Here is a 26,470-nt window from a genome sequence, read left to right as displayed (position 1 = left end):
AGTTAGTTAGTTATGCTAAATATATAAGCCACATTGATAAAACCGTTCATCTCTTATAGGTCTCCTCTAGTCGACCAGACCTTTCTGGATTTGACGATGATGATAAGGTGTGTACCTGTGGGCATGGCCAGGTTATTAGCAGAATCTAAGTCTGGAAAGTTAGGGTATCTTGGTGTTTTTAAAATCTCTGGACACTCCATCTTAATCTAACGCAGATCATTGTCTCCACACATCCATTTCCAGGTTCAAATACTTGATGTGAAATTGCTGTGAAAACTTTGAGTGTTACATTGTTACTTAGTGTGATACTCTCCATATCAGGATGATAGCACACATGATTGAATAAATATTTGTGTGTTTATGGGTCTAAGTCTAAATGACTTAAGAAGGTATACGTCTACCATGGCAAGGTCAAAATTATTTCAAATGGGGAAAATTAGGAACTTGAAATTAAGGACATTTTGCAGCATTATCTTATTCAAATATTTCTTGAACATGTATGTGAATTACTATACTAGGGACTGTGGATGATTCAAAAGTATAAACACAGATTATGTCTTCAAGAAGTTGAAAATCTAGTCCTTAGAGATAGCCGTCTCCTGAGAAGTTGAAGTAAGATTAAGTAAGTTTATACGATATTTAAGAGGAGTTTTCTCCCTTTATCTTATGCAATATCTTATGCTGGCTTGAACCTTTTAAATCTCAAGTCGTTTGCCTGAGGCAGTCCCGGTTTATGCCTAGTACCCAGGAGAAATTATTAATCGAACAGGTTTACTCTCAAAAGTGTTTTGGTTTGGTCTTTAAATTATCTGGTCTCCCTAGATACATAACCAAATTTATAAAAGTGGATGAATGGGACCTATAGGGGTTGAAAAGAGAATTTCATTCTATTTGTAATGATTTCTAAAAACTCTTGAACAAGTATAATAAATTATCAACATTTATTCACTCCAGGTTACCTCGGTTATGACAGCACTTGTCATATTATCCCGTACTTTTCTACATGTTTGATACATTGTGTAATAAAAATAAAGAAGAGCACATACTGCCACTAAAAAGTAGAAAAATTCAAATCTGGGCTCTATTTCTCATTTTAGAGGGACTACTTACAGTTAACGCATGTTTTTACCTTGTAGGGTTGGCAAGAGAACCAGTTAGACATGTCTGACTGTAGCCCCAGTTACCAGGACATATCATGTTATGGAACTTTACCCAGGGATTCACCTCGAAGAAGTAAAGAAGGTAGTGGTGAGATTGGCTTTCTGTGTTATTTCTTTATAATTTCTTAGGAAAAGCATGGGGGGATGTTCTTTTAGAGATGACATATATAAAAAGATGGGAGGCTAAAATTCTAGTTTGCTAAATGCTAAGTGATCCAAATCTGTCTTTTTTTTTTTTTTTTTTTTTTTGGTATAGTGCTGATTTATTCTCTCCATATTTCGAAAGAATTTCAGAATAACAAAAGAATTTTATACATCATACAATTCAGGGTACGGTTGGGCTCAGGGGGACCCCTTCATTTTTCACAGAGTGGGCAGAAACATCTGTCTGCCAACATTTTTTTGAGGTCTTTGACTTTCAGCTGTGAGTCCTGGTCCCAGACTTGAAACCTCAGGAGTTTCAGTTCACAACCCAAGGAGGTGGGGATTTTCTCAGCCATAGGGATGAAGCTCCAGTCAGAGGTGAGGAGAGGGCTTCCTGGAAGGCACCAATGAAGCCTCTGGAGCAGAACAAAACTGTCTTCTTGATTAGAACTTATCCTGTCCACATATTTGATTTTTTTTCTGCTTTGTATCCATTATAGCATCCAAATTATAATAGGCTTTTTGTGTAACACTTTAGAATTTTCAAGTCACATTTCATATGTTATCTCCTGATTTTGAGGTCAGTTTTGAGACACACACAAATCTCATTACATTCTGGTTAGATTTTATTCCTTACCAAAAGAATGTCTACCTCCATCATGGATTTGTACTCTAATTAGGGTATGTTTTAGAAGAACGTATGTCTGATTACTGAAAGAATTCCAAAAACCGATACCAGAAATGAATTTGATCAGTGACAGCATTACTACCTAAATATGTAATCTCCCAGTGCCCTGAAGGGAACAGCGCTCTTTGGATATGTAATTCAGCTCTGTGACCTGAGCCCTTGTGTTTTACCTTCCACGTGCCATTGAACCAGTGAATTGAGGGGAAAATACAGAAGGAGAAATAGAGGCCCCCAAAGGGTAAGAAATGAATAAAAGTGAGAAAGAAGAGCTGTCCTTCCTTAGGCATATGGAGCAGGGTTGCTTGAGAGAACAAGTGGCTTGCAGAAAAACTTACACAGTATTCAGTATTAGTATGTGCACAGCATATGCTCATTGAGAATATTAGTATATTCACAGTATATATTCATTGAGTGAATATTGAGCCTCTACTTCCTATATATAGTGACAGATACCAAACGGTGCTACGATCTTAAAATCCAACTGTGGAAATGAGATATATAGAAAATAAGCTAGTAAATGACAAAGTGCCAAAATGTACGTGTAGATAATAAAAGCTCTGAGAAGTCAAAGAAGTAGAAAATCAGCACGAGTTGAAATTGATCTGGTAAGTGGTGCTTAAGCTGGATCTTGAAAGAAGGTAGAAGATTTGGTTTCTGATTTCTTTGCCACTGTCCTGCCCTTTGATGACTGTAACTTTGTAGCTACATCTCCATTTTGCCTACCTCGGTTTTAATGCTTAGCCAGATACAGTCACCCCTCAGTATCCACGGGGGACTGGCTCTAGGAGCCCCTGTGTACACTGAAGTCCCATAGCCAGCCCTCCTTAATCTTCGGATGCAAAAACTGTGTATTTACTGAAAAACATTCACGTGTAAATGGACCCACCACAATTCAAACCCCATGTTGTTCAAGGGTCAACTGTATTAGCACATTGATTTCTTTGTCATACCGGCTATCCCGGTGGCTCGGTCAGTACCACGCTTCCCGTGTGTTGGTTAAAGTGCTCTGTGCCTGTAAACCCATGCCTTTTGTTTTCCCCAGGTTGTACGTCAGAGAATCCTCATGCCTTAACAGTCAGCCCTTTTAAAGCATTCTCTCCTCAGCCGCCAAAGTTTTTCAAGCCCCTAATGCCTGTAAAAGAGGAGCATAAGAAGAGGATAGCTCTGGAAGCCAGGCCTCTTCTAAGCCAGGAGGTAAATGCTTGACTTGTCCGCACCGTGTACGATAGAGTGGACTCGTTACGCCTGCCGAGAAGTCACGGTTTGCATTAACAAGTCAGAAGCTGCACGCTGACGTGTGTGGGTTGTCACTCCACGGACCCTGTCCTGGAATACCTCATTCTCAGGCACACAGGGTCAGAGTAGAAGTTTCTGCTTGTTGTTACTGCCCTTGTTTTCTTTGTGTTTATTATGCCTTTTCCCAAAGTGTTTATTACCTTTACGTGAGAAAGAGATGTTCCCTAGGTGTTTTGAAAGTATTAAAGGCTTTTTTTTTCCAATTTGATAAATCCAGCGATGCTATTTGCTGTAGAATCCACGTAGTCTTGTCCGATTTCATCAGTAATGTAACTCAAGCCTGCAGAATTGTTTGCTGCACTACTCACGTGTGGTAGAAGTGTTGGTGTTGCTTTTCTAACTTGCATGGACTTAATGTGTATTTGGGCCGTCGTCTCCTGTGTGTGATGCATCTGTGTGTCTTAACCTTTGCAGAGCATGCCTCCATCTCAGGCACATAACCCTGGCTGCATTGTACCCCCAGGAAGCAATGGCAGCAGCATGCCAGTAGAACACAATAGCAAACGTGAGAAGAAGATTGTAAGTGCTGGAACCGTTTCTGTCATATTGCCTGGTGGTGGGTTTAAGGCCCTTTCATCACAGAGAATCATCCACATACTTTAGAAGAAATTAAGATATGTATTAGGTCTTGGCTTTTTTTGAAAAAAAAAAAAAAACACATGATCATTGGTAATGAAATTTTGCATGAACATGGTTGTGACCTGTGATTTTTCTAAATGATTGATTACTTAATTTGTTTAGTATAAATTTGCTTCGAAAAAGGGGGAAAAGGCACTTGTAATGATTCTAGTCTTTAAAAGGTGTAACCCAGCGATCACTTTAACTAACACTGAATCTTTCTAATGTGCCTATACACACTGCCCAGATTCTGAAGTTAATCTACCTAGAGGAATTGCACTCACTTGGAGTAAGTAATCATGCATTCAGCTGTGGGTGTGTTTGAAAGCTTTTTTCATGTTGCCTGATGCTATTGCCAAGATTATTCTGTAGCCTGTGGCTGCTCCGCAGTCCGTCACCGCCCATCATCCGTACCGCTCAGGTGGCCTCTTTTAATTTTCTGGCAAAATAGATCCCAACTCCCTTGGTATCAGTCCTGCTTTCAGGATTGCTTATCTGTATTTTCCCACAGGTAGGTTGAAACTCTACCTGTAAAGCCTCATTCCCTAGCACTTGGTTTTCAAATTTCAAATTCGAGAAATAGTTTGTAAGATGCTATGTACCAGGCACTTTGGATTAGAAACGATACCTCAATGTAAAAACAAAACTGTGTATTCTCAGGCCTGGAAAGAATTCCCTGATTTTGTCTCAGCTTTCACTCTCCTGTGGTTTCCTAGACTCTGAGGACGTGAGGCAGCTCGGAGCTTGATGCTCCCGTCCACATACGGTCGGCTCTGTGCGCAGAGCGTGGGACGTTTCCTTTCCTGGCTGCTCCACGTCAGACCCATTCCAAAGGGTCGTCGGCGTGAGGCCCTTTAACAGTGCTAGAATATGTGGTCACATACACTGCATGAGGTGGGCTGGAACCTCACCTGCCTGCTCCAGGCGCTGGGAGCTTCACAAATGACCTCGTTCCTCCTGTCCACTGAGGAGGGAAGAAGAGGCACCATTTTCCCCTCCCCTCTCTGTCACTCTTCTCCTCTTTGTCCCTGTGTTCTCCCTGTCCTTCTGTCCCAAAGTCCCCACCCTCATTCCTGCCGGAGAAGGGTGCATATCAACAGCTGCTTCTCCATCTCTCCGAATCTCAATGAGCTGCTCAGTCACTTATCTGCCCTCCCCCTGCTTAATTAATCATTGCTGCAGCACAGGGCTAACAAGGCCAGGTGGCTGAGTGGTCACTCCTGCTTGTTCTCTGGCTGCTCATATCTGTCTTTGATGTGGCACCTCTCACCATGGTGCATGGGCACTAAATTTAAACCTGTTTTAACAACACATTTTGGTAGAACACACCACCGTGGGACTGCTAGACGGCCCTTCTGGGGCAGCCCCAGCAGATAGTTCGTTCCACTGTTCACAGTTTGCTTCATAGTTACTTTCTTTACTTTCCTTTTATTATTTTAAAACAAAACCTGTCTCAGGGCTTTGAGCTAGCAGAGAGTAGGACGGAACCAGATTCTCTTGATGTAGGAAGTTTTGAGTAGCAGACTCTATGTGATCAAACACACCATGAAACCCACTAAGCAGGGTTTGATGGTACCATTTTTCTTGCTGGGCTCTTATCTGAGAGATCTGCCTCTATGCTCCTTAGCTGTCTAGCCCTCCATCTGCTCTTCACCTCCAAAACCATTGGACCGTCTGATATATTTCAGACAGCAGCTTTTCGAGGATGTTTTGGTAGATTTTAAGGACATTACTGGCTTGGTCTGACGTTCTAGTTTCTCTTGGAGAAGCTTTCATTTTATTTCTCCTCTTGTAAGTGGGTATAAACTGCTTTATTCCGGTGTTCCCTACTCTCTTTTTCCTTTTCCACTCTTGAAAAAAATTAGAGGGTCAATCAGTGGTTCACTCTGATCAAGTAAGTTGGCAGTCATTTTTGAGAGGCAATATTGAGACATTGTTGCTTTTATTTTACAGCCCATCTATTACCAAAGTAACATGTAATTTCACAGAAAGTATAGTAAATACAGCTATGCTTGATTCTTTTTTTAAACATTTTTATTGATTTATAATCATTTTACAATGTTGTGTCAAATTCCAATGTAAAGCACAATTTTTCAGTTACACATGAACGTATATATATTCATTGTCACATTGTTTTTCTCTGTGAACTACCATAAGATCTTGTGTAAGCTATGCTTGATTCTTAAAGCAACATGTTGCTGTCTGATCAATTTGAGAAGATACACAAATGCACTTTGTGTCTCCCATGAATAAGTAAAGGCAACAATAAGCCTCTGGAGACTCTTTTTAAGTCATGAAGTAGACAGAAGAGCAGAAGGAAAGTCAGTTCGCCCTCTCCTAGGTCTTGCATAGGCAGCATATGATTTATGTCTCTTGTTTTACAGAAGAAGGAACACAAGGCTTGTTGAGTGACTTACCCAAGGTCTCACAGTTAACAAGAGCATGAGAACTAAGGCCCCATCCTTTGGCAGAATTGGGCTGACCCCAGTGACTCCAGGGGCTCCCAGAGGCAGTGCAGATGCAGTCACCCTGCTGCTCCTGCTGCTTCTTAAAAGGGTCTGCCCTGCCCTCAGTACCATGGACAGAAGTGCCTGGGGACCCTGGGCCTGTGGGGTCTTCCTGAAAACAGAGACCATCTCTCTGATTACAGTGGGAGTGAAAATGACTTTAATTGGGTGAACGTCTTTGCAGAAGGTCACTGCTTTAATGTAGGTTTTGATCCCTTTTTAAAATCAAGGTATTTTGTCTGTAGGTGGATATCAGCTGCATAAACTAAATCTCAAAAATCAAATCGTGAAGGCTGTAGCCATAGAGAAGCCTGAGAACTTGACGCCATACTCCACTCTTAGGAAGAGCTTTCATTTTTTTTTCGGTCCTTCAGACATAGTAGGAAAATGCTTCGTCCCCTTTAAGATACAGTGATAAATAATATTTCTGGTATAAAATGTCTAACCAAATTCCCTTAAAATACAGCTTAAACCAATTAAGTCCTCTCTTTTCTCCTTGAAGGCAATAACTTTACAGACTTTCTGCTTCCTTTTATTACATGCTGGAAAATGATTCCTCGCTCCTCAGTTTTCTTTCTTCTGGAACTACTTGCCCCTACTCCTTTCACTTTTCTCTTTGGGTCACTCTCGCACCCCTGTCCCCACCCCAACTGCATAACTACGTGCTGATCCCTGTTTGAACTTCATCTCATAGGGTTTTTGTAGACTCTTCCATTTTGCCAAGGTCGTTCTAATCCTTTAGGAATAATTGTTTATCTTTGGGATTTTAATAAGTGTATACCTATTTCTACACATTAAACTCACGAGTGAATGTTTCACTTGGCAGAGTTGTGTTTTAGGATGACAGACCTTCCCTCAGTGTTCAGAAGAAATAACTTCAGGCATAAAAGGGGCCCCGAGTTACAAATCCGCATCTTCAAATTTGGTTTTCCTTGCAACAACTTCTTAGTAATTAATTGCATTAGGGATTCCTGGGCTTTGGGGATTAAAGCAGCTTAAATCAAAAAGAAATGTAAGAGGAACAAACACTTAAAATTCAATTTTGAGTCTAAATAAGTGAAGTAGGGAATCTAGAAAATATAGCAAAAGTTACTGATTCAGGTAATTCTGTCCAATTTTTGCTCCTTTACCAGTGTTCCCTCCAACCCCGGGAAAAGATCTCTCTACCCTACCCCCTTTTTAACTGTGCTACTTAATTAGAATGCAGCTAAAGATAAGATAGCAAGGTTAGTGTTGCTAAAAGTTTTGTTTTGCTAATTTCTGCAACTTTATCACTGACATTTGATAGTCACCTTTGATTAATAGCCAAGGAATTAAGGCTCCTGATGCTTTTAAATAATTTGTATTCAAGTCATTTTAAAACCCAAGAAGCACTGAAGAATATTAAGCTATTTTTAGGTATTTAGCATCTTATAAGATAGAAAATATTGCTATGGAATTAAGTAGATGAAATTTTTCTCCATTTGTAAACTCCCATCAGCCATATCTGCTCTCCATCCCCCTCCTCATCTTCTCCCTCCCCCTCTCCTTGCTTCTCTTTCTATCTCCCCTGAAATGACACTTTAATGAGTTAGGTTAGTGTTTTGGTTCTAGGTCTTTACAGTGACCCTGTTGTTATACTGAATGAAATTTCATCCACCCAGGCAGCATCCAGGATTGTTTTTAGAGCGAGGACCCACAGTTGTAACTCCCTGAGGGCAGGGACCATGCCTGTCTTTGCTCAACACTGGTATTCTCAGTTCTTAGGACAATGGCTGGCATGTAATGGTTGCTTGATGAACATTTGTCGAATGAAAGTCACATTTTAAAAGAGAAAAGGAATATTTGCAATGGCATCAGATGCTTATGACGTTAATTTTAAATGACTAGATAATTTCATTGATTTTTATTTGAAAATAAGATGCCGTGTGTTTTACATTGTTTCCCACCAAATATAAAAGAATCATTCACTCAGCGAGAGAGACTGAAAGTTGATAACGCTCACACTTGCATGTTTACCAATCTTTATAAACAGGACCCTAAAACTATTTGACAAAGGAGATTTTCATTTAAATCTCACTATCTTCCTCACCTGCTAGTCAAATTCTCTATCCGTGCTTCTCAGAAGCCCTAGTAAACAGTCAGATTAGTTCAGTATTTTACAGACTTGCACTATTTAGTATAATACTGAGAATGGATGTTGAAATCATGTTCTTTGCCCTTTTGCTCTCGGGGGGGGGGGTCTTTGTGTCACTGCCCTTCCTCCCCATAAAATAGCTCAGAAAACTTTTTGCAAATCATCTTATTCACCTGCATTTTGCTCTCCAAGGTGCGGACTGTAAGAACAAATGAAACGGCAGCTCTTCTCTGCCTCTGGCTGCCCTTCTACTCACTTAATTAGGAAAGGAAACACATCTAGCTGAAAACTAATTGCAAGGAACTAATTAAAAGTCCACTGCACTTCCTTCCGTCCTTTCCTTTAAACCAGGGGAGGGAAGGTTTCTAATTATCAGCATTGAGTGAGCACAGAAAAAAATAAATCTCCTTAATATTGGATGATACTGGGTTCACACTCACAGACCTCTGAGGATAATAGACCTGTGTCCACAAAAGGTGACTAGACTTAACCAAATTCAGAAACACAAAAAACACTAAACACGTGAAGGTGAATGCCTTTAACAGCAGAGCACTTACAACCTGTCTCAACAGTACACGTGCTATAAGGAGCTCACGGCTGACTTTTGCTTCATTTCTGTAGGACTCTGAAGAGGAGGACAGTGATCTGGAAGCTCTTAACCGGAAGCTGATAAGCTCACAGCCTTACGTGCCTGTGGAGTTTGCTGACTTCAGTGTTTACAATGCCAGCCTGGAGAACAGAGAGTGGTTTTCTTCCAAAGTGGATTTGATGAACTCCAAGGTCCTGGAGAAAGAAGTGGCCCGCAGTCCCACCACCAGCAGCATCACCAGTGGCTACTTCTCCCACAGTGCCTCCAACGCCACCCTGTCTGACATGGTGGTCCCTTCTAGTGACAGCTCAGACCAGCTGGCCCTTCAGACGAAGGACACAGACTCCAGCGAACATCCCGGACCATCATTTGTGCATGATCTCAGACCATCCTCAAACAAAGAGTTGACAGAACTAGAAAGAGGCTCGGTGAAGGATAAGATGACTCCAGTGCCACTCAAGGAAAATAGTGCCTTAGCCAAAGGGAGCCCACTATCCCAAAGCATCCCTGAGAAAAACTCCAAAACGCTCTGTAGGACCGGCTCATGTCCTGAGCAAGAGACTTGCTCCAGCAAAAGTGGCCAGCCAGCCAGAGGATTCTGCCCCAGGGAAGTGACCATAGAGCACACCACCAACATCCTCGAGGACCATTCTTTCACAGAGTTTATGGGAGTGTCAGACGGGAAAGATTTTGATGGCTTGACAGACCCTTCTGCTGGAGAACTTTCAAGTAGGAGGAACCCACCACATACATTGGACAGTAAGAGTGTCTCAGATGGGCCACAGGACCTTGGCCAGCTGTGTTCTTTGGCAGAGAATGACCAGGTAATAAATTCCAGGGGCAGTCCTTTGGGTCCTGGGCTACCAGTGAGGGCACCTAATTGTGCCCCAACCCCCAGAGGCCCTTGAAAATAGTGACTTAAGAGGAGAGATTCATTGAGGTGTTTCTGACAGGGAAGATGAGCCCACCTGGGGACCAGGCTCACATCCTGCCCAGCTGGCTGGGGTCGGGGAGCAAGTCCCCAAGTCTGCTTGTTCCAGAGTGGAACTGTGAAATATACTAGTGGACTAGTGGCTTTTTAAGCTGGTGTGTGGGTTCATGTTGAATTAAGCATTCACGTGGGTAAGGATTAGTCAATCGATCTTGTGTTCCTTCCCTGAAACATATAATTACTGACCATCCCAAGAATATCTTGGCAGTAGCACGTACCATATGCCATCAAATCTGTGATTTTTCTGATGATTAGATTTACCATTATTTTATGTCTCATTAAAAAAAATACTTCCAATTAAACTATCATTATCAGCAATTTCAGCGATGTTGAAAAGCTCGGTGTGGGGGAGGCATGCATTGCAGATTTGGTAAAATACAGACATTTGGTGCCATAGGATAAAAAGTGCTTTGGGGAAGTGTAGGTGAAATCCTGCGCAATTCAAACTTGGGCTTTGGAAGTTACCCAGGTTGGTTTATTATAGTGTTTCTTTCTTTCTTTTTTTTTTTTTTTTTTTTTTTAATTTTTTCCCACCCTCCACCCCCCGGTAACCACAAGTCTGTATTCTCTGTCTGTGAGTCTATTTTTTAGTTTATTATATTATTTTTAGGTTTATTATAGTGTTTCATTTTCATATTGGAACAAAGTGGGTTTTGCCAATATTCCTAAGAAAAATAGTGAATTTTATTAATAAGAGATTATCTACTTCTGGGTACCACTGCCTCTTCCCATTTGGGGTCCCACACCCTAGCTGTAGCTGTGTGAGAGATAGGGGAGCTCCAGGCTTAGCCAAACAAAGAGCTGACAGAACCAGAAGGCAGCTCGGTGACGGACAAGATAATTGGGGTGCCCTTCAGTCCCTCTGTTTTGCTGAGGAAGTTATCATTCCAGTTTGGTGGCTCTTTACCCCCAAGTTTTCCATGCTAGTCTTTAAAATTTCAGTATGTGATCATTTATACAGCATATGCATACAGAAACTGCAAAAACCAAACAGTGGTCTCTTACACCTCAAAAAAAGTCTTCTTTCCCCAACAAAATATAAAATAAAATAAAGTTACTATTACTGTTCTTGCAAACTGAACATTCATTTGTTTAAAAGTCTTCAGCTTCCTTTATACTGTTCTTGAACAGAATCCATGTTGCTGTCCTGCCTCAGTTTTTCAGTCCTTCCAAGAAGTCCAGGAAGAACGTGGTCAGGAAGTCCAGGGGTTAAGTCTTCACCTTAGAACAACACTTACCAAACCTAAATGCACAGTAGACTCACTGTGGGGTGTTGCGTGAAGATGCCTCTTAAAAATTCAAATTCCTGGGAGTCACTGTCCTACAAACCTTAAGATTTTGCTTCAGTATGAGGAGCAGTGAAGGGGATAAGATTTTCACAAACCCCTCTGCTAAAGTAATATGGGTGGGATGTCTGGGGGCTGCACTGTTTGAAGCATGGCCCATAGAAAAGGGAGGGGCAGTGACACCCCCCCCCCACCTTGTTTCAATACCTGGGTTATTTGTCCAATAGCAGGAACAGTACCTAATTTTTGCTTTTGAAAGGCTCTGGAATAGCGTGTCCCTGCCAAAGATCTTGCTTTAAAAGTTGAATTTACAAAAAATAGTTTTTGTATCAGGGTAATGTGGGACTATGGGGATTTTTTTTTCTTTTTTTAAAAAAAGTTGCTTTAGTATTTTTCTTATATTGGTTTTAATAGATTATTTTGACAGTGTTTTGAGAACTTTTAAGTACTAAAGTTTGACTTCTATTCTTACCCTGGTATGACTGAGAACGTGGACCCAGAAATAACATGTTTTTACTTTAACTTTGGGTCTTGCTGTCATTACTTTTCCTAGAAGCTTCATCTTGGAGCTAGGTTTCTCCCTTGTAGAGTGTAAATTCTAGAACTTGATTCCATAGCAAACAGGATCCTGTGGGTCCCTGCAGGAAGAGCCCCTGGTGTGGGGTGGGCAGGGTCTGGCCGAGGGTGGTCCCTGTGGGTGGGGAAGGGTGGGGGGGACAGGAGCTTGAACTCACCAGCCTCTGCATTCCAGGGGAGCGCGGGCACTCGGTGAGAGGCAGCACGCCCTTCCTCCGAAGGCCCCAGCATCTGTGTTCCGGTCGCCTCGCGGGAGCACCAGCCCCATCTTTAAAACCTGCGGCAGCCGGATCGGACCTCAGACCAGCATGGAGAAGCCGTGTGCTTCCCGGGGCCACCTCCGCTCCCCTCCAGAGCAGGGAGGGGCGGCACTTTGTCACTCTGCTGAACCAGCAGCCTCTGCTTTTTTCCAGAGAACCGAAAATCCTGGATGAATTAAGTGGCAGTATTTTTGTTTGCACTCACTACACACCCCCACTGTGTAGAAACCTCCACAGATTCAAACAGACTTTATTCTTGTACAATTTTAATTGGTTCTTACTGTAGAGTCTGGAGTCAATGCTCTAATTTTTTTTTATAAATAATATATATGATGTATATGAAATGTGTATCTATAGTATGTCTGGCGACAGACAAGACTGCACACTAAAATGCGGATAAAAGTGGTTTGTAGAGAATCGTAAGGTACTAGACTTTGTTACAAACTTGGGCCATCTCTCAGAACATGAGCAGATGAGAAAGATTGTATCGCCTAAGAGTGAGGCTGCAAATCCCTCTCTGCAGCTAAGGTTACAGGATGCCGTTCTTTATAACCAAAGAACTTACATAAGACTGAACGTTTCTGCTGTCCTCTCCTGTTTTATGTGTACAAACGTGTTTGACTGCAAGCTGGGTGCCATACTCCCCTTGGCCGCCAGGCTGAGTGCTGCCACTCTCTGTCCCTGGTTTCATAAGCACACTGAACAATCTCACAGCCCCGATCTTTGGTCTTCCACCTGGCCTGCCACCTGCTGATGTGACGTGGTATTCTGGCCGTTGGTAGTGACGGGGGCTCTGACCCCAGCATTACCGGTACCTTGGTTCAGCCCAGCCAGGCAGGTGGGATGCACGGAGCAGTATTACTGTTAAGAAAACACAAGGACATGCCGAGCGTCGGGTTCAGGGGAGGAGAGGGTGTTGATTTTCGTCTTTTTGTGGTTTTGTTTGGGATTGGTAGGTTTTGTTGTGGTGTGGTTTTGCCGTTGTTATTTTACTGACATTCGGGAAAATGCTGAAGAGTTGGAATGAGCTATAAATACCGTTCACGGGTGCCCACTTCGCTGTCTTCGCAGGAGATGATTGAGTACAGACAACCTGCTGTCCTTGTCTTCATTTGTAAGATGCTCTTACTGATGGAGACGGAAGGAGTATGTGTGCGGAAGTTTTTCCAAAAGTACTTTGTGTACCTATCATGTAGATGCCTGTACGATTGGCCTGGATGTACAGCAATAAATGTATTGTGGGAGCCAGAGGAGGTGTACAGCCTGCTGTACCTGTTTCCTTCAAGTTCTTAGCGTCAGTAAATGGGTAAGATATTGGAGATTTTAAGGAAAAGCTGCTGTCATGAATTTTGTGTATAGTGAGCTGACTGTAGTATTTTACTATTGTCTGTTTAAAGAAGAAAAACTGTAATTTATATCCCCTTTCAACTTTATTGTATTTAATTGGTACAGATGGTATGTGTGTGTGTGTGTTTTAGAATACAGACTGTCTAATTCGGATTTTAAAGCATCGGTTGTTTGTCTTTAATAACTCTGCCATTAGTTTCAGATCCGTTTTCCATATTTGTTTGCATGCATGTGTGTCCCTGTAGCTTAAACCGTAATAGTAACAGCGAACATTCATTGGGGGTTGACTGTGTACTTGACACTGTTCCCAACTTGTGATGTTTATGTCACTTAATCCTCAGAGCAGCAGATGCCTTTGGTGCTGTTGTTACTAAGTGGTGGACGTGTGGAAGGCAGAGGTGGAGGGCGGCAACACTTCCATCAGCCTCTTCTCTCCGTGTTCTGTCTGGTGACATGTTGGGGAGGGACAGGCCTCTTGAGGGAGGACCACCCCCCTTCAGAGAGCAGAAGGGCTGTGGTAAGGGTCACAAGTCCAGACTGACCAACATTAGTGGGGACGATCTGCCACAGGTGGGACGGGGTGTGCTCCACGTGGTCACGGTGCTCAAGGTCTTCAGAGGAAGCAGCAGCACCTGCCACCCAGGAGGGGCGGCTAAAGAGAGCTTAGTATGAAAGTGTCATCTAAAAACAGCTTTACAGAAGCTTTTCAGAAAAATCTCCGTTGTTCACAATAGCCTTTCTGATGTGGTCGGGAACTAGAGCTAGTCTGTTCTGGACAGAGGGAATTCCACGAGAAAGTAGAAAGGATTTGAATGTTACAGAATGGGGGCTGGGGGAGGAAAGCAGCTGTTTAATAGTTAAATAAATCATGGCAACTACAAATACAGTTCAAGACACAATAAGCCAATTGTCGTTCACTTTACTAGTATGTGATCTATTATGTGATCAGTGGCATTTGGTCAGTGGCATCGTCATTTGTCACTAACTGTGGGAGAGCACACTGGCTTTAGGACATATTGGATACTTAACTATAGGCAATGTGTTTAACAGTTAATTTCCAAAGTACAGTATTACTGCTGTCATCACATTTGTTTATCATTATTTGGACACACATTTTGTCATAGCGAAAATTTAGACTTGTGTTTCTAGGGCATCAACTTATGGGAAAAATAACTGTCCATAAAAAAAATTCTAGGGTAGGTGAGGGCAAGATACTATCTTAAAAATTATCCTGTTCTAGCCAATATAATAATATTGAAATGATATTGAAATAATATTGAAAATAATATTCAAGCTTTAGAACTACGTTAGGGAAAAAAGATTATGTGATCAATTACTAATTACATGATTAATCTTTATTTTTAAAAAGTTTCTGGTCATGTAAATGAAAAGTCTTTAAAAGACAATGTAAATGAATAAGAGTTCTTGCATTCTTTTCTGGATTAAGAGCTAAAAACAGAAGAGGCTGCTACGGTACACAACCATGTAGAGAGATCTTTGTATTCAGCCTTGAGTTTATTGCATTAACACTAACACACGTGTCTTTCTGTAATATTGAGCCTACCTCCCAAGTTAGAAAAACAACAACAGAAATTCACCCTGTAATCTACAGCAGTTCGTCTCAGTTTTCTCCTAACCTGGAGGAAAGGCTGTCTCCTCAAGCCCAGCAGCACCCACTAGACATCTCGGGGTGGACAGCATCCTGCCAGCAGGGGAACCTGGAACATGGAGGACTCCACGAGAATGCCAGGAGGCAAGTTCTGCCCATAACACGTTATGAACTGGAGTTGACGGGAGTGAAAAAACCCCGAAGTCTTCCATGTAACCTTGTCATTTGTTTCTAATCCCCTCAGCCAAGGGCAAAGGTAATTTTAGATTTGCGTGCCACTTAATGGTCTTTTTTTTTTTCCCACAGACACAGTAAGTTAAGTTGAAATAACACTTAGTCTTAACTAGGTGTATTTATTTATTTATTTATTTTTAAGGAGGTACCGGGGATTGAACCCTGGACCTCATGCATGCTAGGCATGCGCTCTACCGCTGAGCTGTACGCTCCCCACCTAGTCTTCAACTTTCTGATGTTCTGGGACACACACTCACCTCTGTGTTTTTGGAAAAATAAGTTATTTCCTCCTTTGTGAGGGGTGCCTTTGTCACTGCATACAGTTCTTAGGATTCTGTAGGTCAAAGTAGATGCTTTGGGTGCCTCCGTCACCATAATCTGAGCCCAGCTGGCAACAACCGTCATCTTGGAGCTTGCTGTAGGCTTCTCAGCCATCAGACTGGGTCCCTGAGAAAGAAATTCTTGACTCCTTATGGGACTCTGTTTATGAAGACACTGAGGGGCTGATTCATAGAACAGTGAATGTTTTACAAAGAGAAAGGTAAGTTGAAATTGGAGTCTCTGGAAGAAGATCAACTTGGAGAGGGGAAAAGGGTCCAGTTTGGTTTTGGAGTAGAGGAGTACAAACCAACTTGACCCTTTCACAATACCTAAAACACCTGTAACTGTTTACACTTTAAAACTAGAGCACATCGTGTTTATCACAACTTCATCTGCCTGAACCAAGTCGTACAGAGATGTTCTCAGGTTTCTTTGTTATCGTTGGTCTTTTCTTAGTCTAGCATGCGTTTGGGGAGATACCACAGCAGAGCAGATGTATTTTTCTTTGACTGAAGATCTTAGGAGAACAGATCCGAGCCAAAAGCCACACCTTCATGTAATTGATGAGTCACACCTGTTGAATCAGCATACTGTTTACCTAGCATAGGGTTAACCTCAAAGAAGCCAAGCCGCTTAAAAACAGCAGAGTTAGAATACCGAGCCGTGGCAACAGCCAAGACAAGAGCAATTCACTGAGAATGACGATTTAAGAGCTAACCTCAGGACCACTTGGGTCCAAGGCTGTCTTGATGATGATATGAGAATGCCACCTTACCCACAGTGTTTTCTAGTCCTTTTATAGGTAGTGGTATATATTTGTGAGAAAGCTAGTGCATTAATATTAGTTATCTACCGCAAAATGAATTACCCTTAAACTCAAAACACAATAAATATTTATTGTCTCACACAATTTCCAGGGGTCCGGAATTCAGGAGTGGGCAGTTCTCAGTAGTTCTGGCTCCAGTTGCTCCAGTCAAGACGTCAGCCAGAGCAGCAGGTATCCGAAGCCTTGACTGGGGTTGGGAGGACCCTTTTTGGGATGGTTCACTCACACAGCTGGCCAGCTGGTGCTTCCTCACCTTGTGTACCTCTCTGTGCTGCTTCAGTGACCTCACAATGTGGTAATTGGCTTCCTGGGAGTGAAAAGCCTTTTATGACCTCATCTCACACTTCGTCACTTCTACCCTGTTTTATTCATTAGAAGTGAGTCAGAATCCAGCCTCCCCTGAAGGGGAGAGAATTGGGCTCTTCCTTTTGAAAGGAGGAACGTCTAAGAATTTGTAGACATTTTTAAATGACCATAACTCATTAGGAGATGCCGTGGGCCAAAGCAAAGCTAACTGGAACCTATGAGTGAATGAGAATCTAACTTTTTATTAACAGTAAAGTCAAAAGGAAAGCCAATTTCCATGGAGTAAAAAGATACTAATAAAAAAGTTAAAATACTAGGGTTCTCTGAATATTTGAGTTATAGCCAATAATCAAGCTGCACTAATGTTTCTGGTAGAGGCAAATGATCAGAAACTTTTAATTAATGTTTCTATTTATAGTTACGTTTTCACATTTGATTCTTTTCAGATTTGCTTCATTGGAGGCACAGTGAGTAGATGTGACGGCTTTGCTCAAAATAGAAAGTGAATCTTAGGAAAAGCAAACGTCATTACTTACTGAGGCAAGCAATATTCATGATTAGCTTTAGAAAGAAAACTGCCAACAAAAGAAGAGTCTATGAATATAGGATTTTTTTTTTTCCTGAAGAGACTGATGAAGGTAGGATTATTTTACTATTCAAATGTGATACCCAAATGTTTGGGAATACACGGAAGGTTGGTTCAAGGCTTTTGAAGCTTGTAAAATAAAATTTTAAATCCCAAACAGGATGACTGGAAAAAATTTTAAGTAAAAGGATTTTTAAAAATAGTTTAAAAAGGAAAACAGGTTAGAAATAAAATTTAAAATACACTAACAAAAAATGGTACAGATATGTAAGAAAATGATTCTTGGATAGCTTCTTTCTGTTTAAAATTGGTAAATATTCAGTCAACCCAAACTCTGGGTGTTAAGGCTCTTTTTCCCCTTCTCTGTCCAGGACCCCCACCCCCTCGCCTCCCAGGAAGGGTCTAGAAGGCACCTTTGGTGTCCTGTCAGCCAGGGTAGTGCCTATAACCTGTTGCCCTCTGCTGCCTCCTGCTGACCCGGGTTGAGGAATAGCTTTTCTCACCTAATTTTGGGGCACAGACATCTGTCCCGTCTTTGTCCACCTCTGATGTCAGTGATGGTCTGTCCTCCAAGAAGCTTTTTGCAGGACGGTTGCTCCCAGGAAACCTGGCAAACGTCCTGTGCTGATCAGCTTCCTCTGCTGGCCCTGCACTGGTACTTGGTGTTTGTGAGGCTCAGCTCTTCCAGCTCCCAGTTCTGGGCTGTCCACACGCAGCCCCGGCCATGACACTCCTGTTCCGTGCCCATGCATGGCAAACCCTGGACAGTCACAGTGACTCTTAATTCCCTTAATTCTTCTGCATTCATGGAATTCTTCAGGAACTTGTCCATGCCACAAAGAGGACCAGCTGGATGCTTTCTGGAGCCCATCTATTCCCTCCATTCTACCAAAGCAAGGCGGGGAGGGTACCAGCGGGGAGAAGCAGGCATCAGGCCTAGGCAGTCTCAAATTCCCTCTAGAGCTGTCTTGACTTCTAATGGTTTTCCTAATGTCTGACCCCAGACAAAGACACGGAGGATTGAGTCTCCTCTTACAGACCAGGAAGCGTCCTCACCATGTTCTCAGCGTCTGAATGTCTCTGTCTCTTCTCTCATCCCCTTCCTTGATTCCTTCTTCCTCCTTCCCTTCCTGTCTCACAGGCACTACCTTTCTAGCAGAGTCATTCTCTCTATACTCTGACTTACAACAAAATTCTCAGACCTCCAAGCTTTGCTTGACTATGTAAAAGAAGGCTTTTGGAATTAAAACAACTCTTTTCTCATTCAACAAAACCTGGCTCTCAAGATGACTTATAACCTAGGTGAGGTCTGAAAGCTAAGCTGTGTTCAAGACAGTACCCACCACCCTGTGAAGGCAGGCATGCGTGTCACTGACACAGAGCAGAGAACCAGAGGGTAACGTGATTTAAGGCAAATAAGATACATCTGTTTAATATTAACAAATATCCCCACAGCACCATTATTCACATTTGTTAAGTGTAAAAGACTTCATATGCATTGTCTCCTGAAATCATTTCCACAACATTGAGAGGAGGCAGTGTCATTGCCCCCATTTTACAGATGACAAAAACTGAGTTTTATGTGAAGGATATGTCAAGATCATAAGGGCCAGAAAATGGTGAAGCCCAGCTTCAAATCCAGGAAGATAGTCAAAATCAGGCTCTGTCAGTCTCAAAATCCTGTCCAGAAAAACTGCATAGTGGTTGTCGCTGTTATCCTTGACTCAGTGTTTTGGATTTTTCTACAGAGAAGGGGAAACCACAGCAGTGGCGTTCCTCCTCTCCCCCCGTCAGCTCAGAGACTTTGCTGTCTGCACCACCGCCTTTTGGTGATCTCCAGCCTCTAAGGAAATGAAACATAGCTCTTAACCAAAGGTTGGGGCATCCCTGAAACAAATTCTGTAAAGAGAGAGGTTAGATCCTTCTTCAAAAAATAAAAAATGGGGGGGGGGAGGGATATAGCTCAGTGGCAAGAGTGTGTGCTTAGCATGCAACAGGTCCTAGGTTCAATCCCCAGTTCCTCCATTTACATAAATAACTAAATAAAAACTTAATTACCTCCCCCATCAAAAAAATTAAAAATAATAACTTAAAAAAGCTGAAATAACAAGCTTAGTCTAGTTTAAAATGTGGTAAGACTAAGGGGGAGCATCACTCCCCACTCATCAAGTGCCAGCTACACAGTGACTTCCTTCTAATGAGTATGGAAATGGGGGAAAGAGAGAAACTTTATAGTGGAGAAACTCAACAATCACTACATTCAGGTGACCAAGGTCAACGCCAACAGTGATAAGTGGTGTTGGTAGCATGTACCCTTGACTTGATGTGATGAAAATGGCACGTTACTGTATCTATGGTATTCCTCCCATAGACCTATAACCTCCGTGTAATCATGAGAAAAATGGCAGACCAATTTCAGTAGAGGGGCGTCCTATAATACATCTTACAATACTCCTCAAAACTGTCAAAGACATCAAAAACCAAGTCTGAGATACTATCATAACCAAGAGGAGCCTTAGAAGACGTGCCAACTAAATGCAATGTGAACAGAAAAAGGAATTAGTTAAAAACATACATACATATATATTAAATGTGAAACACACCCCAAATAGTGTAAAATGCACTGGAGTTTGAGTTAGGAAATAGCCATTCTATTACTAAGTCACAAAATATCCACCTAAGCACTCTGGACTTCAGTTTCCTATAATGAAACAGTAACTCAAGAAAAACATATTAAACAAATGAGTAACAGAATGGAAAAAATGCTTCACAATCTGACAAGCTACCACAAAGAGCAAGGTCATTATCTAAAGTATGAATACATGAAACAGCACAAGTATTGAGAGAAAATCCTCTTTTCAGCCAAGAGACTGCTTGTTAGCAAGACTTGCCTGTGAAGTCTCCCTAAGGATGAGGTCCGTCCAGGCTGAGTCCCCAGAGCAGGTCCCAGAGCTCATCAAGGAGCAGCAACTGGCCAAGGTCAAGCCATTCCCAGAGTGGCCCTCCTCCTCCCAACTCCCACTCAGCGATAACAGCTGCCACCAGCCAGGGCCACTCTCCACCCCTCAGGAAGCACGGGTCTCCATTTTTGGAGACAATAAAGCCCAAATACAACAGATACTTCACAATGTTGAAGAAACAACTCACCCATTAGTTGTGGGACTGGCTTAGCGGAACTTTATAGGGCTTTTCAGCCTGTGAAGTCTAATGTCTCTGGTTCCTAACTCCATGTCTGTATCAACCTTTCAGGAAAAAAGAACACTCTGTGCAGGAGAACTAGTTTCCCTTATTTACAGCATCTGGCACAGTGGACTGCAGTCAGTATCCATTATCATATTTCCTGGTCAATCAGCTTTGTAGAAATACTGCCGCTTAATAAACTACTTTTTCTTCCAGTTTTATTGAGATATAATTGATACATGCCACTGTGTGAGTTTAAGATGTACAGCGTGATTTGACTTACATACATCGTGAAATGATGATCACAGTAAGTTTAGTGAACGTCATCTCATATAGAAACAAAAGTAAAGAAAAAAATTGTGTGTGTGATGAGAGCTCAGGATTTACTTTCACATATACTACACAGCAGTATTAACTATATTTATCATGTTGTACATGACATCCCTAGCACTTGGTCATCGTCTAACTGGAAGTTTGTAGTATATTTTGACCACATTCACCCAGTTCCCCGTCCCTCCACTCTCCACCCCTGCCTCTAGTAACCAGTCTTACCCCTTATTCTATGAGTTTGTATGTATGTTTATTTTTGAAGTATAGATGACCTACAGTATGTTACTTCCTGTTACACAACATATAGTGATTTTTTTCTTTATATATCAAAATGATCACCACCATAAGCCTGGTGATAATATGTCACCATACAAAGATGTCAGTTATTGACTGTATTCCTCACACTGTACACTTCATACCCATGACTCACTTCCTTTTACAACTGGAACTCTGTACTTCTTAATCTCCCTCACCTATTTCCTTCTCCCTCCTCCCTCCCCACTGGCAACCACCTGTTTCTATCTCTGTTTGTTTTGTTATATTCATTTGTTTTGTGTTTTTTAAGATTCCACATATAATTGAAATCATATGGTATCTGTCTTTCTCTGTCACTGCTTAATCAGTGTTAAAGGAAAAGATATATTTCTCAGTAATTTAAATCCGGAGTGAAATATTCCATGTAAATTTACTTTTTGGAGAGAAAGGAATTATGGAAAGCTGCTTAGGATACGCTGACTTCTCTGCTCCTGTTCAGCCTTCCCACCCCCCTCATTTTCCAGGCCCTTAGCTCTGTTATTTAATGTGGAGTAGAATTCTGATGTCATAATAACAATGCATGCCTTTTTGTTGAGTCAAGTCAATAAGCATAGCTGGCTTTTATAAATACCAACTACCATCCCAGCGGGTGAGTCCTTCCGTCATTACCTGTGAATGATTTTCAGTGAGTGTGTCTGTTATCACTCCCTAGGATGTAATCCTTTAGGAGCACCAACCTAGCTCGGTACGCCTAACCGCATATTGGAATAGAACAGGCCAATGATACGGCCAGCTTGACATGTCCTACATAGCCATATTCACTTTTTAAAGAGGTGAACTGGTCTCTCCAAATAAATTAAGGGGATGTTGAACAGTAATTTAAACAAATCAATGTGAGCAATTAAAAAATCTTACTTTGTAACTTACGTACTTTGGGAATATATCTTAATTGCTTAGAGGCCTTTCCTCTGGAAGGATCCCCAAACTTTGAAAACTGGGATGCTGAGACAGGCTGATGATTACCCGAAGCAGCACTTAGGTCTCTGGGAAATAGCTTTGCATTTGACACAGGATGGAAACACATTGTTGCATGGTCCTGTTCGGTGGGTTAGACTCAATTTTTTTCTTGGAACATGGACAGGACACCGAAGGATGAGAAAAGTGGGATAGCTAAGAGGAGACAAGATGCTGGAGCATCCGCTTGTCCACCAGGTTACCTTCTCTATGAAAGATGGACATAGAACGCCACACTAGATTTTGGTTCTATGCAAGGAAACTTTAACTGGATGTTGCCACTCCTGGGATAAGAAAGAAAGGGAAAGAAGGCAGAAGATGTGAGAAGGAAAGGGGGAGTCATTCCCAGAAGCATGCCAGAGGACAAGTGCAACTGAGCATGTAAGAAAAATGTTGGGAGTTTTTAAATATATATATTCCTAGATTAAACCCTAGGAGAGTCTACAGGTCTGGGGTGGGGCCCTGGCAGTGCACGTTTGAAATGCGTCCCATCCGATGCTGATGCCAGATTTGGGGGCTCCTGTGGAGAAGCCAAGTTTGTGCTCAACCAAATTAGGATCTAATTCTTTAGCTCTGGCCTGGACGGGGAGGGGAAAGGGCCTGATGATATTTAAAGTCAGTTGGTTACGATACTTTCTTCTATTCTCTCCTTTGCCTTTTTCCCCCTTTCAAGCCAACTCTTTTGTGTTCACTACCTCAGGGGGAGAATAAGCCAGCACGAAAAGGAATAACTTCCAATGTCTTCCAAAAATCTAAGATCCTTAGGGGAATTAGATACACCAGAAAAAGATCTGAGAGCTGGACGGTGGGGCCATCCCCAGAAAAAGATTAAAAAAAAAATATATATATATATATATATAAAATTGAGAAAGATTGTCCAGGCAGAGGGAATTTAGAGGTGGGAGGGGAACGGAGAGGACACGGGTGCCTTAAGTCCTCGAGAGGAACTCTGTGCCTTTCCCTGGGGGAAGATCCCTGGGGGGAAGGCAGACCCCAAGAGAGTCTGTAGGAGTTGATGGTCAAGAGCATCGAGCTTCACTCCTCAAAGCAGAGGCCCTGGAGAGGGAAGGGCTACACTGTGCATCTTGGCCCAGTGGGCCAGGGAAGGCAGGCAAAGGCCTGGACGGACGGGGCCAGAAGGCCAGGGACGCGAGGGGCCTTGGCAACAATCTGCATGGGCAGGACGACATCCAGAAACGATGGCCCCCACAGCACTACCAGCGCCCTAGGCACAGCTCTGGGAAAAGCTGGGGTGGTGACACCGCACTTGTCTTAGTTTATGTTTCTGCTACCTCTGGAAAATGGGGTGTGGGAACAGAAATTCTGTTGAGTTAAAGAAATATACATTTTCAGTGTTAAAAAAAAAAGTTGCTAAGAGTAGATCTTCAAAGTTCTCACCATAGGAAAAAAATTGTAACTATGCAAAATCATTGACATTAAACTGATTGTGATGATCATTTCACAATATATACATAGATCAAGTTGTTATGGTGTACACCCAAAACTAATACAATGTTACATATCAATTATAGCTCAATAAAACTGGAAAAAAAATTAAAAATTATAACTTGACAAAAACATATTGAAGAAAAATAAAAGAAAAAATTACTTTAAAAAAGGAAATACAAATTTACATGTCTTGCATACCTGAGATCTGCTCATGTCAAGACGTATCTGCTACAGGAGGGAAGGTATAGCTCAAGTGAGAGCACACGCTTAGCATGCTTGACGTCCTGGGTTCAATCCGTAGTACCGCCTCTAAAAATAAATAAACCTAATTACCTCCCCCCCAATAAAATAATTAAAAAAAAGAGACATATCTGCTACATCAGAAGTTAATCAAATGAATAACCGTGGCCTCTTGGGATAAATGACTTAGTGTCGGGGAGGGGTGATGTGCTTGCAGTTGAGTGTCTTCTGATTCCGGTCAAGAGCCAGGATGTCTTAATCTCAAACTAAAGATCAAGTATAGAGTTGTAAATCACTCCAGCGTAGAAGCAACTCTCTAATTCAAGACATTCTGAAATAAAGCAAAGAAGCAGAGTGGCCAGATTTAGCAAATAAGTTGTCTCACGCATAATTTGCTGTATTAGGGACGTTCTTATACTAAAAAACTATTCATTGCTTATCTGAAATTCAAGGTTAGTCGGGTGTCTTATATGTTATCTGGCAACCTTGCAAAGAAGGGAACTCACGGGGGAGGGGGCCCAATAGGACATCTCCCACCAGCTGGTGGTCTGATTAGCAGAGCCCTTCCTCTACTCCAGAAATCCTGCCAAGGCCCTGGCTGAGCAGCAGCTGGACAGACCTCAGTGAGAAGAGGCAGAAATGTCAGTGGATCAGCAGCTTCCGTAAACATCTCAGGCTCACTCCCTGCATCTGCCCATTGGTTGTGACAAGTTCTAGAATGCTGCCTGGCTTAAAGAAAGGAATGCAGGTTTTGAAATCTGTCAGACCTGTGTTCAGAGCCCATCCTGGCAACTACCAGGTGCATGACCTTGCGTAACCACTTAGCCCGTCTCTTTTGTTGTAAGGATGAAAAATAAAGCACGTGAAGCCCAGCGAGGTGCGTGGCTCACGGTAGATACTCCTGAGTGCTATTATTTCATGCACTTAGTTCCTGAGAGAGAGGGTGGGAAACCTTAAAATCACATTCCTTGGGCTCATCCTTGCCTCTGGAAGATCCTACTTGGATACTGCAATCAGCCAGGGACACAATTTGTCCCGTTGCAACCTCAGGTCTCTGTATCTCTAGAGTATACATTTTACAGTATCTTCTTTTAACCTGGTCTTTCCTACTGAAGAATTTATTTACGTCTAAATAAAGGGCAGGCTCAACACATTCCCTAGTTGAGCGTCCCGAACACAATTCCACTGAGCCCAGGGGGTGGGGACGATGCTGGTTTACGCGAAGATTTTATTCTACCTGAAAATTGTTTAAAATAAAGAATGCAAACTTAAAGCTGTTTATGCAATACATATTTCCCAGAGGAAATTTATCTGCATTAAGTATTTACTCAAAATTCTTAAAAAGTAAAAGTACAACCATTTCTTCTTGTCCCTGAATGGCCAGACCTGTGTCAGCATCATGTTTCCATCTGCAGAACATAAGGCTCAGAACATAGCAAATATTTGCTGAATAGTATTCCAAAGTTTTGGTTTTAAAGGATATATCTTTCTTTTGTTAGTTCACAGTTCCGATTTTGGTCTAATCCCACAGGGAAGCCACTATGTTCATATGATGACATAAAAGTGAGTTTTTTTTCTGTAAGCCTCTGACACAGCAATTAGTATGTGGTCTGAGGTAAACTGTGTTTAAAAAGAAAGGGGGGATTAAAGGTGTTTTAATAATAAAAGATTATTTTAACAAATTTTTAAGTATTTTTAAATTGAAATGTAGTCAGTTACAATGTGTCAATTTCTGTGCACAATGTTTCAGTCCTACATATACATACATATATTCATTTTCATGTTCTTTTTCATTATTGGTTACTACAAGATATGGAATATAAAGTATTTTTGAAAAACACAGAACAAAAGCCATAACATGAAAGTTGTTGGGAGAAATAACAAAGTGCAAACCCTCTGAATGTGCATTCATCCACTTCATAAACATTTATCCAACTGGCGCCTGGTCCTCTGGTTAGAAAATGTTAGGAAACCACGAAGTGGCAATAAGGAGGGGCTTTCCTTTCTTATGTATTATTTAATAGTCCTTCATTATTTATGACGTTAGTAAGTGATCCTCTGCAGGTCTGTAGCACCATTCCCGCAAGGTACCACTCATTTCCCCTTTGTTTATTTTTCAGCTTTTGCATTTGGGTCAACAGGGAGCCAGTCTGAAATCAGAAGCCTGACTTATGGACCCCAAAGGTGAGTTCAGGGCGGCTGCAGACCCAGCAAAACTTTTGACTGAGTTTTCAGAAACTGCTCATCGTGGCTATTGGTCAGAATCTAAAATTTGCTCTCCCCTTTCTCATCTTAGTCCTCCCTTCCTCTCTCTTATGTCCCTCTTTAAACGTCTCCCCTTTTCTTTTTCTACGTTGCTCGCATGGGTAGGAAGTTGTCAGGGAGAGTTGCTGAAAAAAGAATCGAAACAAATGATCTGACTCGTCTTGCTTAGACCTGATGTAGAACTGGCCACTGGACTTGGCTTTCCTTAACTTGAACTGAGGACAGAAAGCTTCTGAGAACAATTGCATTTTTCTCTCTTAGTCTTTAAGGCTTTTTA

General features: G+C 41.9%; 1 protein-coding gene across 1 annotated transcript in view; it reads left to right on the top strand.

The window, feature by feature from the left end:
• KIF13A (kinesin family member 13A) overlaps positions 1-10,620 on the top strand; it is a 172,616-nt gene extending 161,996 nt beyond the window's left edge. The window contains 6 exon segments of the mRNA XM_031435159.2: positions 60-107; positions 1,137-1,242; positions 3,035-3,186; positions 3,703-3,807; positions 9,151-9,948; positions 9,950-10,620. Of these exon segments, the coding sequence (XP_031291019.2) occupies positions 60-107; positions 1,137-1,242; positions 3,035-3,186; positions 3,703-3,807; positions 9,151-9,948; positions 9,950-9,988 (1,248 nt within the window). The 3' untranslated portion in view covers positions 9,989-10,620.
• The last annotated feature ends 15,850 nt before the right edge of the window (positions 10,621-26,470 follow it).

The sequence above is a fragment of the Camelus dromedarius genome, chromosome 19 (assembly GCF_036321535.1).
Source record: "Camelus dromedarius isolate mCamDro1 chromosome 19, mCamDro1.pat, whole genome shotgun sequence".
In the NCBI taxonomy this organism is placed as follows: domain Eukaryota; kingdom Metazoa; phylum Chordata; class Mammalia; order Artiodactyla; family Camelidae; genus Camelus; species Camelus dromedarius.
This window is presented reverse-complemented; position numbering and strand designations above follow the sequence as displayed.